This window comes from Molothrus aeneus, chromosome 7 (genome assembly GCF_037042795.1).
Source record: "Molothrus aeneus isolate 106 chromosome 7, BPBGC_Maene_1.0, whole genome shotgun sequence".
NCBI lineage: Eukaryota > Metazoa > Chordata > Aves > Passeriformes > Icteridae > Molothrus > Molothrus aeneus.
In genome coordinates this window covers 27,925,542-27,938,762 of record NC_089652.1, presented here as the reverse complement: position 1 = coordinate 27,938,762, position 13,221 = coordinate 27,925,542, and the positions used below count along the sequence as shown (strand labels likewise).

Sequence of the window (13,221 nt, the reverse complement as noted above, 5' to 3'; positions counted from 1 at the left end):
TTGTAGAAGAATCCAAGTAAAACTTCTTTCTGTCTATTTTCCCTTTATTTCCTGAGAAATTCTGTATTTTTATGTTCTTATTGTATCTAATCCACACTAGCCAATCATCTGCCTTATGGGGTTTGTATCTCTTTGTCTTGCTGTGAGGGTGGGTAAGAGAGATAGAACCCAGTACATGTCCTATCCATTTAAGAGAAAGGAGATTATGTATATAAAATGCTTTTACTTTAGCTGTGTTCAGACCTGAAGAAATGTTTCTTTACAGACTCCATTCCCAGAATTATTTGTGCCATTACATGTAACATAGAGAAAGTGGCCTAGACAAGTCAAGGGACATACATTCTGGTTCTAGATGTACAAACTTTAAATGCTAAAGATAACATTGCTCTGCCAGGACAGATGTGGGCTGGGGAGGGAGCATGAGCTGAATGGTTTATCCTCACAGCCTGCATGGAGATCCTGAGGGACACAACAGGAATTTTGTGCTTCAAGCGCTGTCCTGTGTGTTTGCACAGTACCAAACTACCACAACGGTGCCCCAGTTTCCCTGGGGCTTATAAATGGTGCTCATTGTACAGTTCCAGCAATAATAACATACCCAGTTTGGGCTTTTCATAATTAGATTGTTCTACTCTATGCTTATAGGAAATCCAGTTAAAGTTTGATTTCTCTTGTTAGATCAATAAGAAAATGATCTTCTACTTCCCAGGAGGCTGTTTCTGGGTCTTACTACCTATTTGACTGTTAGTGGGTAGCTACATTAGGGATGTTGCGTGCTTGTTTGTTTTTCAGTGAGTTGAGAATTTAGTGAAACAAGTCAAGTGTATTCTTAGTGCATCCCTTTTTATTTATACATGCGTGTACACATGCTTCCAAGTCCCATTTCACAAAACAGTTTGTCATTCCAGCACAGCTCCCCTGTGGTCCACTCTGGTAAGCCAAACACCAGAGAATTGGTTTCTACTTCTTGTCAATCATGTTCATATTTCTCGTTTTTTCTGTATTGGTTTTACTGCCAATAGATCAGTGCCTGCATTTGCAATTGGGCTGTGCCTGTGTCCTACTGTCCTGGTTGCCAGCAGTATACTTCATTGTTGTACAGCTCTTTCTTGGATATAAAACACTCTTGCTATTCCTTAAAGACATTTGGAGCTCCTTTGTAACGTGCCTTTTGGGAAAACCAGAATCATCTTCCATGTTATATCTTCCTTCCCATATAAGGTTTGTTATTTCAAGAGCCAGAGCCATGAGGGATGTGCACTCATGTTTGCAATAGCTGCAGAGTGTTTGGCTTCATCTTGTTTACCATGTGCTTAAAACTTTGCAAACTCATCAGTGCTATGTGAATCATTTGGATGTTCACAACTTCACTGGAAATGAGTTGTAGACAGGTTTCCACTTGCAGTTCTTTCCATTATTTATTTCTCATTAATTTCATCCATTAAATCAGTATGCTCAGGAAAAAGTATGATAACTTCTCTGTTCTGTCTCTCAGGACTTTTTCCCCTGGGTCATGGCAGTTAGGGTAAACTGGAAGAACATAATTTGTCCCTGCTTTAATAATTGCAGCCTGCCTACATCCATAAAAACACTTCAGCTGATCCCATATGGAGGCACAGGACAGAGGTGGACTTGGTTATATAGCTTAGATCTCCTCAGGACTGCAAATCTCAGCTTTGAAGACTGTACCATCATGACCAGTGTGAGTTCTCAATGCATGGCATGTGATCCATTGTCTAATTCTCAATCTCTCCTAGATGCAGACAAGTTGCTCTGTCTCTCGCTTCAGGTTTTCGAAGTGATTTAGTTTGGGAGTTTACTTCAGACTGTCTGTAATTATTACCTCCTACCAGATAAATGTGATTCAGGTGACTTGAATGTAGCTTGCTATGCATTTTCTCAATATTTTATTTCTTTAAACAACATTTTATTGAAATGTGTCCAGCTTCAAACACTGAAACCTGTGGGGAGCAGCTAAATGTTTTCTTGTATTGAAAGCAAAAGCTATTTTAACTTTGTGGGCTGCAGGATAATAAGGTATGATTTATTTGTGTAGAAAGTTCTTGACATTTCACCAAACACTCCCACTGTTGTTGAATTGGTCACTAATACATTATTCCCTTTACTGTATACTGATGGGAAAAAAACACATTAGCATTCATCAACTCCAAAGGCCAGCTGGGAAAGCCCCACAGGAAATTCTGGTCAAGACATATACTTTTCTCGAGCAAGTGAGATTTTGACAATCCAAACCAAAATTTTAGTTAAAGAAGGATGAAGATTGTGAGGTGAAGTATTAGAGGTGTATGTAAGCATTAAGGGAAGGGACCATAAATTATGGGAGAGTTGTCTTCTAGCTCATAGCCTTGCTGCTCTTGGTTCTCCATGCAGGGAGCCCAAACATTAACTAATGATGGAGTTTCAACTGGAAACTGGTAGCATCCTGTGAATGCTTCTGAATATTTGACCTTCAGTGCGTTTCAGTATGGATTTTGTTTCCATTAAGCAAAGCTTGTAGCAATTTTACTTTTAATCTTGGAAAACAGAACTGTGGCAAATGGAAACTAGAACTATCTTATTTAGATTTGATTTAGAATTTGTTTGAAAATTATGGCTGATAAAGCCATAAATATACAGTAGTTAGGGAAATAATTGCTCTCAGGCAAAACTTCAGAAAATTACACCCAACCGCTCTCAATATATTTTTTATTCCAAAATAATAATTGTAATAGTAATTATGCTAGTTCTTTAAGACTTCCTCATTAATGATGTCCAAGGCACTTCACAAATAATAGCAATGAGATTTGATTGAAAAAATTACTCAGTGTGCTGTTTCTTGGGACCTCAGGAAGATAGTGAGGGTTGGAAGAATGCCCTTCACTCACAAAATGCTTTAGATGGAATGAATCATGAGAAGCAGGAGAGAAAAGAAAGACTTTGCAGTGAAGATTCAGGAAGTGAAGGGATCAAGTAACTTAACGTATGGGAGTGAGGGAAAGTAAAAGTTTAAAGAGGTACAACAGCTCAAGGGAAGGAGCAGCCTGTGACCATGAGCGGTGGTGTTGATGTGAGAGAGGCATCCTCAGCAGCAGGACTGAGTAGACTCAGAGTGTGGAGGAACAGGCACTCAGGCCACCATTCTGCATGGACCAAGGCCATGAAAAACTCCTGTGAGCAACAGAGTAGCTGATTGATATTTTCCAGAGGTACCACTGGTGTAACTGAGGCTAACAGCAGCATGTGCCTGGTCCTGTCTTTGGCACAGGGGCTGGATCCAGGACATAGAGATGGGCAGCCTTTTTTTTGGATTTTGGGCACACATCAGAGAAAAAGAACAGGGTGGAAATCTAAAGTGAAGTGCTTATCTTCTTTTTCTGTGGTTCAATGCAAACAAAGACATCCCTTGGAGAGACCTCATTTTCAATTTCAAATATTACTTAATATAGTTCCCTAACTGAACAAGTTTGTGATACAGCAGTGGTACAGCAGACCTCATTTATTTAGCACATATGTTTCTGGTGAGTGTTAATGTAGCACATTCTCCTAAAACCTTCCATTCAAGGATGGCATTATGCTTTGATAAAGTTCCCTTTAGTACTAGCAATCTCATAAGAAATATTCTTGTTTTATCATACAGGGTTCACCCTGGAAAGCCCACAGATAGTGTTATCTCAGTCAGGTTCTGAATATGTACTTTTCTTGAAGCCAGTGGGGTTGTTTATTATTAGCCAGTTTCCAATTTAAAACACTGATTCTTATGAGAACAGCCTAATTTCAAAAGTCTTTCAGGAATTTACAGCCTGTGCTCTCCTTCTTTGCTCTAACTGCCTCATGGTGGGAGTTTTGTCTGCAGAAGACAAGAGTCCTCATAGGCCTGGCAGCTACACAGCACAAACTGTGCATTAAACCGGGCATCTCCAGTTCAGTCTTTGGTTAGCCAGCAAAGAGGATCACCTTCTGCTTCAGATGTTCACCACAATCAGACACTTCTGCTTCTGTGGCAGATCTGGTTACCTGCAGGAAAAATTCAAGGAGAGTTTAGCCCTGCTTTCTCTGCCTTCTCCTACCTTCTCACTAGTGAAAATGGTTGTCCTGAGCACCACCTCTGCTGGCACAAGTGCCTGATTTAGACATGTAGCTGTAAGGATAGTGAAAAAACATTGCCTTCAAGTGTGGAGGAGAGAGACTGAAGGATTCTTGAATAATGACAAAGAGGTGTTGATTTTTTTTCCCTATCAGACTGCAGTGGCTGTAGAGGCCAGGATGCAGGTTGCTTTCTTGTCTGAAGAGAGGGATTATACTGATCAGAATGTCATAGGAAGCTGCAAGTGATGCATGAGCACTCACTTAATCTTTCTCAGCGAGGGAGATTGCGTGACAGCTGCAGGACTTGTCTCAGTAAACAACAGATCACAATACTTAAACACTCTGCAACATCCTCAGGAGAACAAGAAGTCTTTGGGTTTGCTCACAGTGGGGCTGTGTGTGGCACTGCTCAGCCGAGTTTCACCAGCTGGTGGTGGGGTGCAGGGCTGTGGCCACATGACACAGTGCAGTGCTCTATGAGGTTGCAGGCAAGGCTCTTGAGGAGAGGAAGAAGTGTCAGGGTGGTGCTTGTCCCATCTGGCAGCCAGATGAGGAAAGCCAAATCTATTCTTTCCATACAGTCCTGTGCTATGTGGGCACACGCCTTTGGTCCTGTAAATCTCAGGCAGGGCAAACGGACACGCTTATGTCTCATGGACACACATCCAGATCCACCACTCTTGCAGCACTGTGGCATCCTCTCTTGTTCTTTATTGGCCACAAGGAACACAAGTGAAACAGAGAGGGATGAGACTGACCTCTGTGATGGAACGGAACTGCTGCATAATGTAGAAATGTGCCAGATTGCGAATGTAAATTGCAGTCCTTCAATATCCTTCTTTGAGGTGGCCCCAGGACAATTTACCAGCATACTGTCCCATACTGGAAGTGAGCACTCGTTCATGTTTACTATTTACTGTTTTCTTTATCTGGGATTGAATCCCTGAGTTCTTCCTCATATATTGGTGTGTTTTGCCATCTGTTCCATATTAATAATAAAAAGTAAATAAACAAGCAGTTATAATTGTACTTTTGCAAAAATTTGGTTTGAACTGAATTATTTATTCTTCATATTGAAACAATTTAGCAACATTTGTTTTGAAGAAACAATTAAAATTTAGGAAATAAAGAGTCAAAATGCTTGGTATGCAATATGCAATACTTAGTGCCTCCTGTACATCACATGCATTACCAATAATTACACGTTGATGCACCAGCCAGTATCCCTAAACCCATTTAACAATTGGAACCACTGAGACATTAAATAGTTTCATGATTTGCTCAAGACAGAGAACTCCTGTGTCAGTGCTATTGGGCTCTTGGGACCATGCCTACATCTCCAGCTGTCATCTCTTGGGGTGGAAGAAGCTCAGCAAGATCTGTTCAGAGAGAAGCTGTAGACATTAAGGGAAAAGGCATAAAATCATCCAGATCTTTAAATTTTACTATGTTTGTTGTGATTCCTATGGCTCTGTGGAGGCAAGACCTGAGTCTTTGGTTTGGGGATTTTTTTCCTTCAGGATGATAAAAAACAGAGCCTTTTCTTCTGTGCTGTTCTATTCCTTGGTAGCTGAGGAACAGGACTGTTCCTTCTTTTACAACACCAAGAGAAAAAAGTCTTATTCTTTATTTTCCCCATCATCTCCTATCCACATATTCTGGGACAGTTTGGAGAGGGACATTAGCAACTCTTGCTTCTTGGATCTCATGGAAAAGGAATGGCTCACTGCAAGCTGCTATCACAGTGGCTCACAGGCCACTCATGGGTTAGTTCATTGCTCTTTCATTTGAGAAGGGGCTTTGTAGTTGGTCAAGACAGGAAAAATTGTTTGAGTGGGCAGGAAATGAGGTAGAAACAGGTCTAGAAGGTGAAGACTGCTAGGAAAGAAAGCAGGAATAGGAGGAGAGGTGAATATGGGGTCAGAAGGGTAAACTGAATGAAACCATGAAACTGAGACAGGTGGAAGAACATCTGAGTTGGGTTTAGGTATTGAGGGGAGAGAGAAGGAAACTGCTGGTTTGGCCCATTTTGTAGCAGGGCATGTATTCTTGTAAGTCCTCAGAGCTGTGAGTGGAGATCAGAGATTTGAGAAGACAATGACACTGGAAATTGCAGCAGTTGGGATGAGGACATATTTAATGTACAATTAAAGATTTCAATGGATCAGGTTTAAAGAAAGAAAGAAAGAATACCAGCAATGAGGTGGAGGTGGTGATGGGAAGACAAGACAGAAGGGTGATATGTATGTGTAGGAGGACTTCTGGGGTAAAGCCAGATTGAGTTTTTGGCCTCATAAGTAAAGTTGAGCTCTGAGTGCTGACACATTTGTTTGCTCAGCTCTGCCCATACAGCAAAAGATTTCTCCCTCCCCTGATAAATTTGCTAAATTGTGGAGTGGTTTTGCATTGTGGAGGCTACTCTTAAAACTCAGCATGGAGTTGGAGTAAAAGTTAATGTCCAAAGTCTATTGCACTAACCTGTGGTGTGACCTACAACTGAGAGCTAAAATTTAAAATGAAGCTGATATTAAAATATGATTCATTGTCAGTCCAATAAAGATAATGCTGTAATTTCATTGGAACCTCTATGCATTCTTGGAAATGTCCACACTTGCAGCATTTGAGAAGACAGGTGATAGCATGGCTGGGTAATTATTATCTTTCTCAGCTTTGGTTACAGCCTTGTTTACCTTGTTTCTGATGGGTCTGGTCAGAGGCCCACACACAATGGAAACTGTGGCCTCAGTCTTAGCAGGCAACTGTCTGCTTCATGGAAAAGCTGTGAATACTGAGGATAATTGAAGCAGAGGATGGTCTGAGATGGTAGGTCTGATTCTGAAAAGGGGACATTTCATCAGTCTGTACCAAGAAGAGAGCCTGAGGCCTTTCCTTGTTTTACAATATGATTTGCATCTCTTGGTCATGGTTCAAATCCAATACTGAGAGTCCTCCAGCCTAGTGGGTGGTCTGAAATAAAACTGAGTGGTTTAATCACTATACATCATCTGCCCTGTGCCAAGGGTGAAGCAAACCAAAAGGGGATATTGTACAAGTTACAGGAATCATGGCTGTCATCTAAGCTTTGCCAGGAGTGCTCCAATACTCACACAGTAATTAAGCATGTCCTGAACTAGTAAGCTAAGAGAACTTAGAAGAGACCATGCTGCGGCAGTAAGGGAAGCATTCAATGTGTGATCAAGTTAGCACTGCACAAAAGTAGGTCTGAGTATCTGCAGAACAGGTACTCCTTTATTGCCATTGAGTCTGATAGGTCCAAAGTGCTGTGTATGCTCGACTTCATTGCACAAACTTTTACTATTGAATCAGCCTGTTTTACAGAGCCTTACATAAGGTATGGGATTCAGGTAATCTTTTCTGGAATGGGGACCCTCTGAAGTCATCTCTCATAAGGTCTTTTTATAATTTCTTTGAAGATTTTCTGTGTAGTCCTAGGATAGGAGCATGGTTAGTCTGTGCTGGTGGGTATACCCTTATTTTACACAAAGAATCCTTGGTCCTGTTCAGTTTAGTTTCTTTTGCTTCAAATAGGAGATCCTTGCTGAGAATTATTTTGCAAGACCTGTTGTTGAATAGCACTGTGGGTAGCCACTCCATGCACCTACAAAGGCTTTGCAATTTTAAGGCATGGTCATTTAACATCTCTGCTCTTGTGCGATGTGTGCTGGACACTCAAAGCTGTTACAGCCTGCTGGGGATGGGAGTGACACGGGGCTTAAGTGAGATGAAGCAGTGAATGCTGCCCTTCAGAGAGGGAAGCCTCAGCTCAGTCTTTACATATTTCCTTCGTCCAAAACACAGAGTGAGGGTGAGGTGAGGTGCAGTTGCTTTTGACATCAAGACTCAAGTATTACCAGGTTTACCATATCTTTAGAAGGTGATCCAAAAACCATCAAACTCAGCAGAAAACTGCCAATGATTTGGAAAGCTTCTGGATCAGGCCCTTAAACCCAGCTCCTGCAAATTGGCTTGCTGTGCTTTGTGCTGCTGAGTAATCCTGGTCCCAGCCCTGTGCTCTCAGGAAGTCAGAGCAGAGCAGTGTGCTGGAGGCTGCAGGGACTACCCTCTGAAATGGCAGAGACCCTCTTTTCACCCTGCCTTAGGCTTGCAGAATAGCTGAGCACTGCTGTGCCTGCAGACTTACATTTCCTTCAAAACTTTTGTCTTTGCAGCTGAATACCTGAGCCCCCTTGAGCTGTAGAGGGACTCGTGGGGCTTTCGAGGTTCTGAATCAGATATCTGGAGATGGATGGTGTTGGAAACTATTAAACTTTTGTTCATTAGTTTTCATGTGGAGGAAGTGAGAGCACAGATCTTTAACCCCCTGGAAATGATTAGAGACAAGAAACACAAAGGAGGCCTTGATGAACATTTTGCCCCTAAGCCATGTGGTTCCAAGTTTTCCATCTCCTGCTGCCGACATGCAAAGCCAGAGCCTTGGTTTTTAATTTTTCATACTGTTTTTAAACAGATACTTTTGCAAATGTAAACATACCCCAGCACTGAAGGTTTCCAGACAAATTAAAGAGTCAGCACTGGAAAAATCAACCTTCAGAAGAAGGTCAAATACAAGCAATCTCTGGAGTTCATTGGGTCCATATGTGTAAACTTCAGCTAATATGGGGTGGACCTAGGGCAGCATTTACCTTGAAGTACTGAGTTAGTTTCAGAGTGAAGTTGAAAATGTTTTTAGGGATGCCTGTGATCTGAGCAGTAGATTTGAATGTGTTGAATGAAAAAAGATCCATGTCCTGATTCTTGGTTGTAGTTGCATTCCCTCTTAACAAGAAGAAAAAAGTTTGGGAAGGAAAATGTGCCATTTGGCATTAATTCTGACGACTTGCATTTATACATTGTTATGTGGGACCATGCTGGGTTTAATAATCTCCAACTACATGCCTATAAAAGCTTAATTTTGCTATGAGGATGCGTGCCTTTCAGCCTTTAATTTAATAACTGGGAAGGGTTTCTTTATAAGTTGTACCACCTGCAGTACTAATAGAAATCAAGACAGTGCCTGTTATTTCTTGGGCTTGATTGACATTTGAGCCAACTTGGAAAGATTCAAGCAAACTACTGCCTTTAATTTTTATAAAATTATTTTTACCTGTAGTTTGTCAGAGCTTGCCATTAAAAGGAAGCACTGATGAGTGTACCTCTCTGAAGTGATGAACTTTTGCTTAGAGCAGCAGATGAAGAAATATTCTTCCTGCTACTGCACTGTAATAGTGGGTTAGTTAGTAGGAAAGAGTCAGTAAAAGAGGAGGTAAAATGACAAGAGAAATTATGGCCTAAAAGCAGGATCCTTAAAAGGTATCATCATTATGTAGCAATTCTCTAATCCTACCCCCATCACCAAGAGAAATGCCAGAAGATCTGCAGCACGTCAGCCAGCTAACCTGCCTGAAAGGTGTTATTGTTGCTGGTTCTGCTACTTGGCTCAGAAATGTCTCTGCAGCTAAAGAGCTACAGAAAAAGAAGTCAGAGTCCCATTAGGAGAATGCCAGAGGTGAATCTGCAGTGCCTCCCTGGTGCTAGTACATCATTAAGGGTCCCAGAGGAGTGTAGGAGGATGCTTGAAGGTTAGAGGAGTTATTCCTTAACTCATGCCTTTTCATTGAAGAGCAGAGGAGGTACACGTGTTGTGTGTGCTTACATAGTGTGACAGGAATGCTGAGAAGGGCTGAAACCCTTCAGCCTCAGCAGCAGAGTTTTTATTATTGTGAGGATGGAGGTCTCACTGTTGGAGGGGCCCTGGCAGTGTCCAGTTAGGCAGGGCAGGGGGCCAGGCCAGATGGTATCCAGCTCTGTGGTGAGGGACTATAGGAGCTGTTTTGAAACATGGTGGTGTTCGGGGCAGAGGCAGAAGCTCCATGTCAAGGTCCTGCTTTGGAAAGAGAGGCAGGCCATGTAGACTTCTTATATATGTTTTCTTGAGGTTTCAATAACTTAAGGGCTTGATTAAGGTTCATCCATCCCTGGAGGGAGAAAGGACTTGAAATTGCACCACAAAAATTCCTACCTCAAAGGTTTCAAACCATTGCACAACTGTAATCCTGTGAAGCATGCCAAGACACCACAGGCCTTAGTGAGATCCCTCATCAGCATTGTCGTCTCACCCTGTGGAAAGGGATACTAATGCCTGCAACAAAGTGTTCGAACCTGACTGCCTTCAGTGAGACTTTTCCATTTATCTTTGGGGATATAAAATGGAAGTGGAGCATATTTTTTTCAGAGCTCTCTTGAACTGGTCTAAACTGCATCATTATTGTTATGAGTAATCAGGTCATTGGCCTGTGTAGTGGTATCCTGTTGGCATGAGACCAGAAGATATTACCTTCTATGCTGAGCCTCCTGGATCTTCAACAACCAGTCCTTGAATGAGGCAGGGCTACTTGTCAACAGGTCACGGAGGGATTAGAGTAATACTGATTTGGTCTCATCTGTGCCTTGCCCCCTGAGGTATTTGGTATTCTCTGTGTATTTTACAGCCAGAGTAGTTAACAAAATAAATTCTCAAGAAAAGTCCTCACAGTAAAGCTGGATGACTTTCTGAAAGACATATTTAAATCTATTCCCAGTTATTTTGTGCAATAAAGGTGTAAGGTGGGAAATTGAAATTCTGTGATCTGTAGTATACACAAGGTCAAAGTTGGTGGTGGTATTGAAAGATAGGATGCTGTGAATGCCCTAGCATCATGCCTGAGGGTACCCTAAAAGTAGTAATTCACATTTTTTCTTTTAAAACATGTGTATTATTATTTTTTTTTACAACAGGACTTCCTACCCTAGATTGCTCAGTTGATGTTAACAGATGTAACTTCTAAAAGAGCTTTGTCTCTCTGAGCAAAGCATAGCCAGATCTATTGCTTTGCATTTAACCTGTGTGATTGCATTTTGGATAGTTGCCTAGATGGGCAAATCCAAAGCAGTTGATAAAGTCAGTCTCAAGCTTTTGCAATTGCTCAGCCACAAAGATGCTGTGATGACACCCAACATCCCACCATGTAAAAATGAAGGAAGGATTTAGCTGATAGGCTGTGAAATGCTAGGTAAAGTGAAACAGAACAGAACCTAAGACCTGAAAGAGAAGTCAAAATCTGTCATTGAAGCTGCCAGGTCTTGAGTGCAGATCACTAGTATTCTCTAACTTGATTCTTCATCATTTGGCACAACCTTCTCTTTCTGGCAGGCAGCAGTTTCCCTTTGATTAGCACAGAAGGCAAGGCTGGGGAAGTGTTATGGCAGGCAGCCTCATCCCTTTACACCACTTAATCCTGACACTGAAGATGTTTCCTCAGTTTTAACCTAGTAAAATTGAGCTGCTGTTGTCTCTGAAACCAATACTGACACTCCATTGTGGATGTGATAATAACTGCTGAGACGGCCTTGTGTTTATGTGTGGGTTTTTTGCACGTTCTGCCGAGAATCAGAATAAATAGAAACCCTTTAAAGAGGTTATTAATTAGCCTTCCCTTGACAGATAACTCAGTAGGAAATCCATTAGTGGATGTCTGGGTGAACTCACTGCTTCTGGAGCAGCTTTACTGTTTTCTGCTTTCTCGTTTCCATTGCAGATCTGAAGCCCTGGGTGTCGAATTTCACCTATCCAGGTGTGCATGACTTTTCTCAGCTTGCACTGGATGCCAACAGGAACCAGCTCATTGTGGGAGCAAGGTAAAGATAATATTTTGATGAGTCTAGGGTTGCTGCTCAAGCTCCTTCCCTTCAGGTTCTGGCTTCAGAGGAGAGTGTGTATCCAGCTTATGCGGCCAGTTTTCCCCTCGAAAAGAAAGCTATAATTTATGTAGAGGGATTTAGACATCCAGTATAATTGCAAAGAAGAGAAAATTACTAGAATTAAAAAGAAAAAAAAAAAGATGCTATCAAAATGACTGGTTAATGAAGCAGAATGCTGGCATCTCACTCAGTATTGTGAATGTTAGAAGAGCTACAGTAAATCATTCTGCATCATCCCTCTACCAGCACAGAATTTGACTTTATTCTTTATTTGCCATGGCAAGACTTTTGCTCATCTACACACCTTTGAGTAAGTGATAGAGCCAAGGTAAATGGTTGCTTTCTTCTCTCTTAGAATCCACTTCAGAATCTGGTAGCTTCATCTGGCTGATGTAGTCAGATCCTCACCCAGTGTGTTCTGGTGCAACTCTTTCTTCTGGCCCGCTGTATATAATTATCATATATTTTCCTTTATTTTTAAACATTATTTTTATTTAGGATGTCACAAGAAGAGAGGGGAAACACATAAGCACAGGCAAGGTCTTACAAATTTAGAGCTGCATTTGTAATGGAGAAAAGAGCTGTGCTTCAGTGAAATAATATATGTCAAAAGTTGTTGAGTCACAAGTCCCAACAGCAACTATTTTTTATTGCATAATAAACAGATAAGACAAGCCAAAAAAACAAAAAGATACTAAGCATGGGCTAACAGATCAGTTAAAGTGTAACACTTAGAACATTGTGGTATCAGTCACTGCTCTTAACAAAAATTGGAGGGAGAGTGCTTTCTTCCCAGTGTATTCAGCAGTAGAGGACAGGGACATGAGGAACAGAGGTGGAAGAACTCATGGTACAAGCAAGAGAAAACAGCAAGATATGTAGCAGAAGGAGAGTTTTATGCTTCACAGAAACAAGTGAAGTGTGATTTAATATACATTTTCTGCCTGTATATGTGCAGTAAATAACAACACTTACCTTCCTGTAGCTGTTCAAATTGCCAGAGGCCCTCCTGCTTTTCATACAGAAACATTTTACTATTCAAGCTGAGGCTTTACTTGTGCTGGGATCTTTAACCAGAAATTATTAATATTTATTACTTCAGAGCAGCATTGCTTTGGGGATGGCTGTGAACAGTGCCTTCTGTCAGGCATTGCTCAGGCACGGTGCTCTGAGGAATTTGTGGTTTACATAATTGGGCTGCACGGCAGGTTTCCCCCACGCAGTCCCTCACCCCTCCCCAAACCCCACAGCACGTCCTGAAGGGACTCTCTGCCTCCCGGAGAGTCTGTACGAGCCTGGTTAGACAGGGGTACAACATCATCACAAACAGGGGAGTGACAGCAAAGCTGGCTTCCCACTGGAGGTACACTGTATTGC

General features: G+C 41.6%; 1 protein-coding gene across 1 annotated transcript in view; it reads left to right on the top strand.

The window, feature by feature from the left end:
* SEMA5B (semaphorin 5B) overlaps positions 1-13,221 on the top strand; it is a 189,960-nt gene that overhangs the window by 63,454 nt on the left and 113,285 nt on the right. Inside the window, exon 4 of the mRNA XM_066553378.1 lies at positions 11,682-11,781. Within this exon, the coding sequence (XP_066409475.1) occupies positions 11,682-11,781 (100 nt within the window). The remainder of the gene's footprint in view (positions 1-11,681; positions 11,782-13,221) is intronic.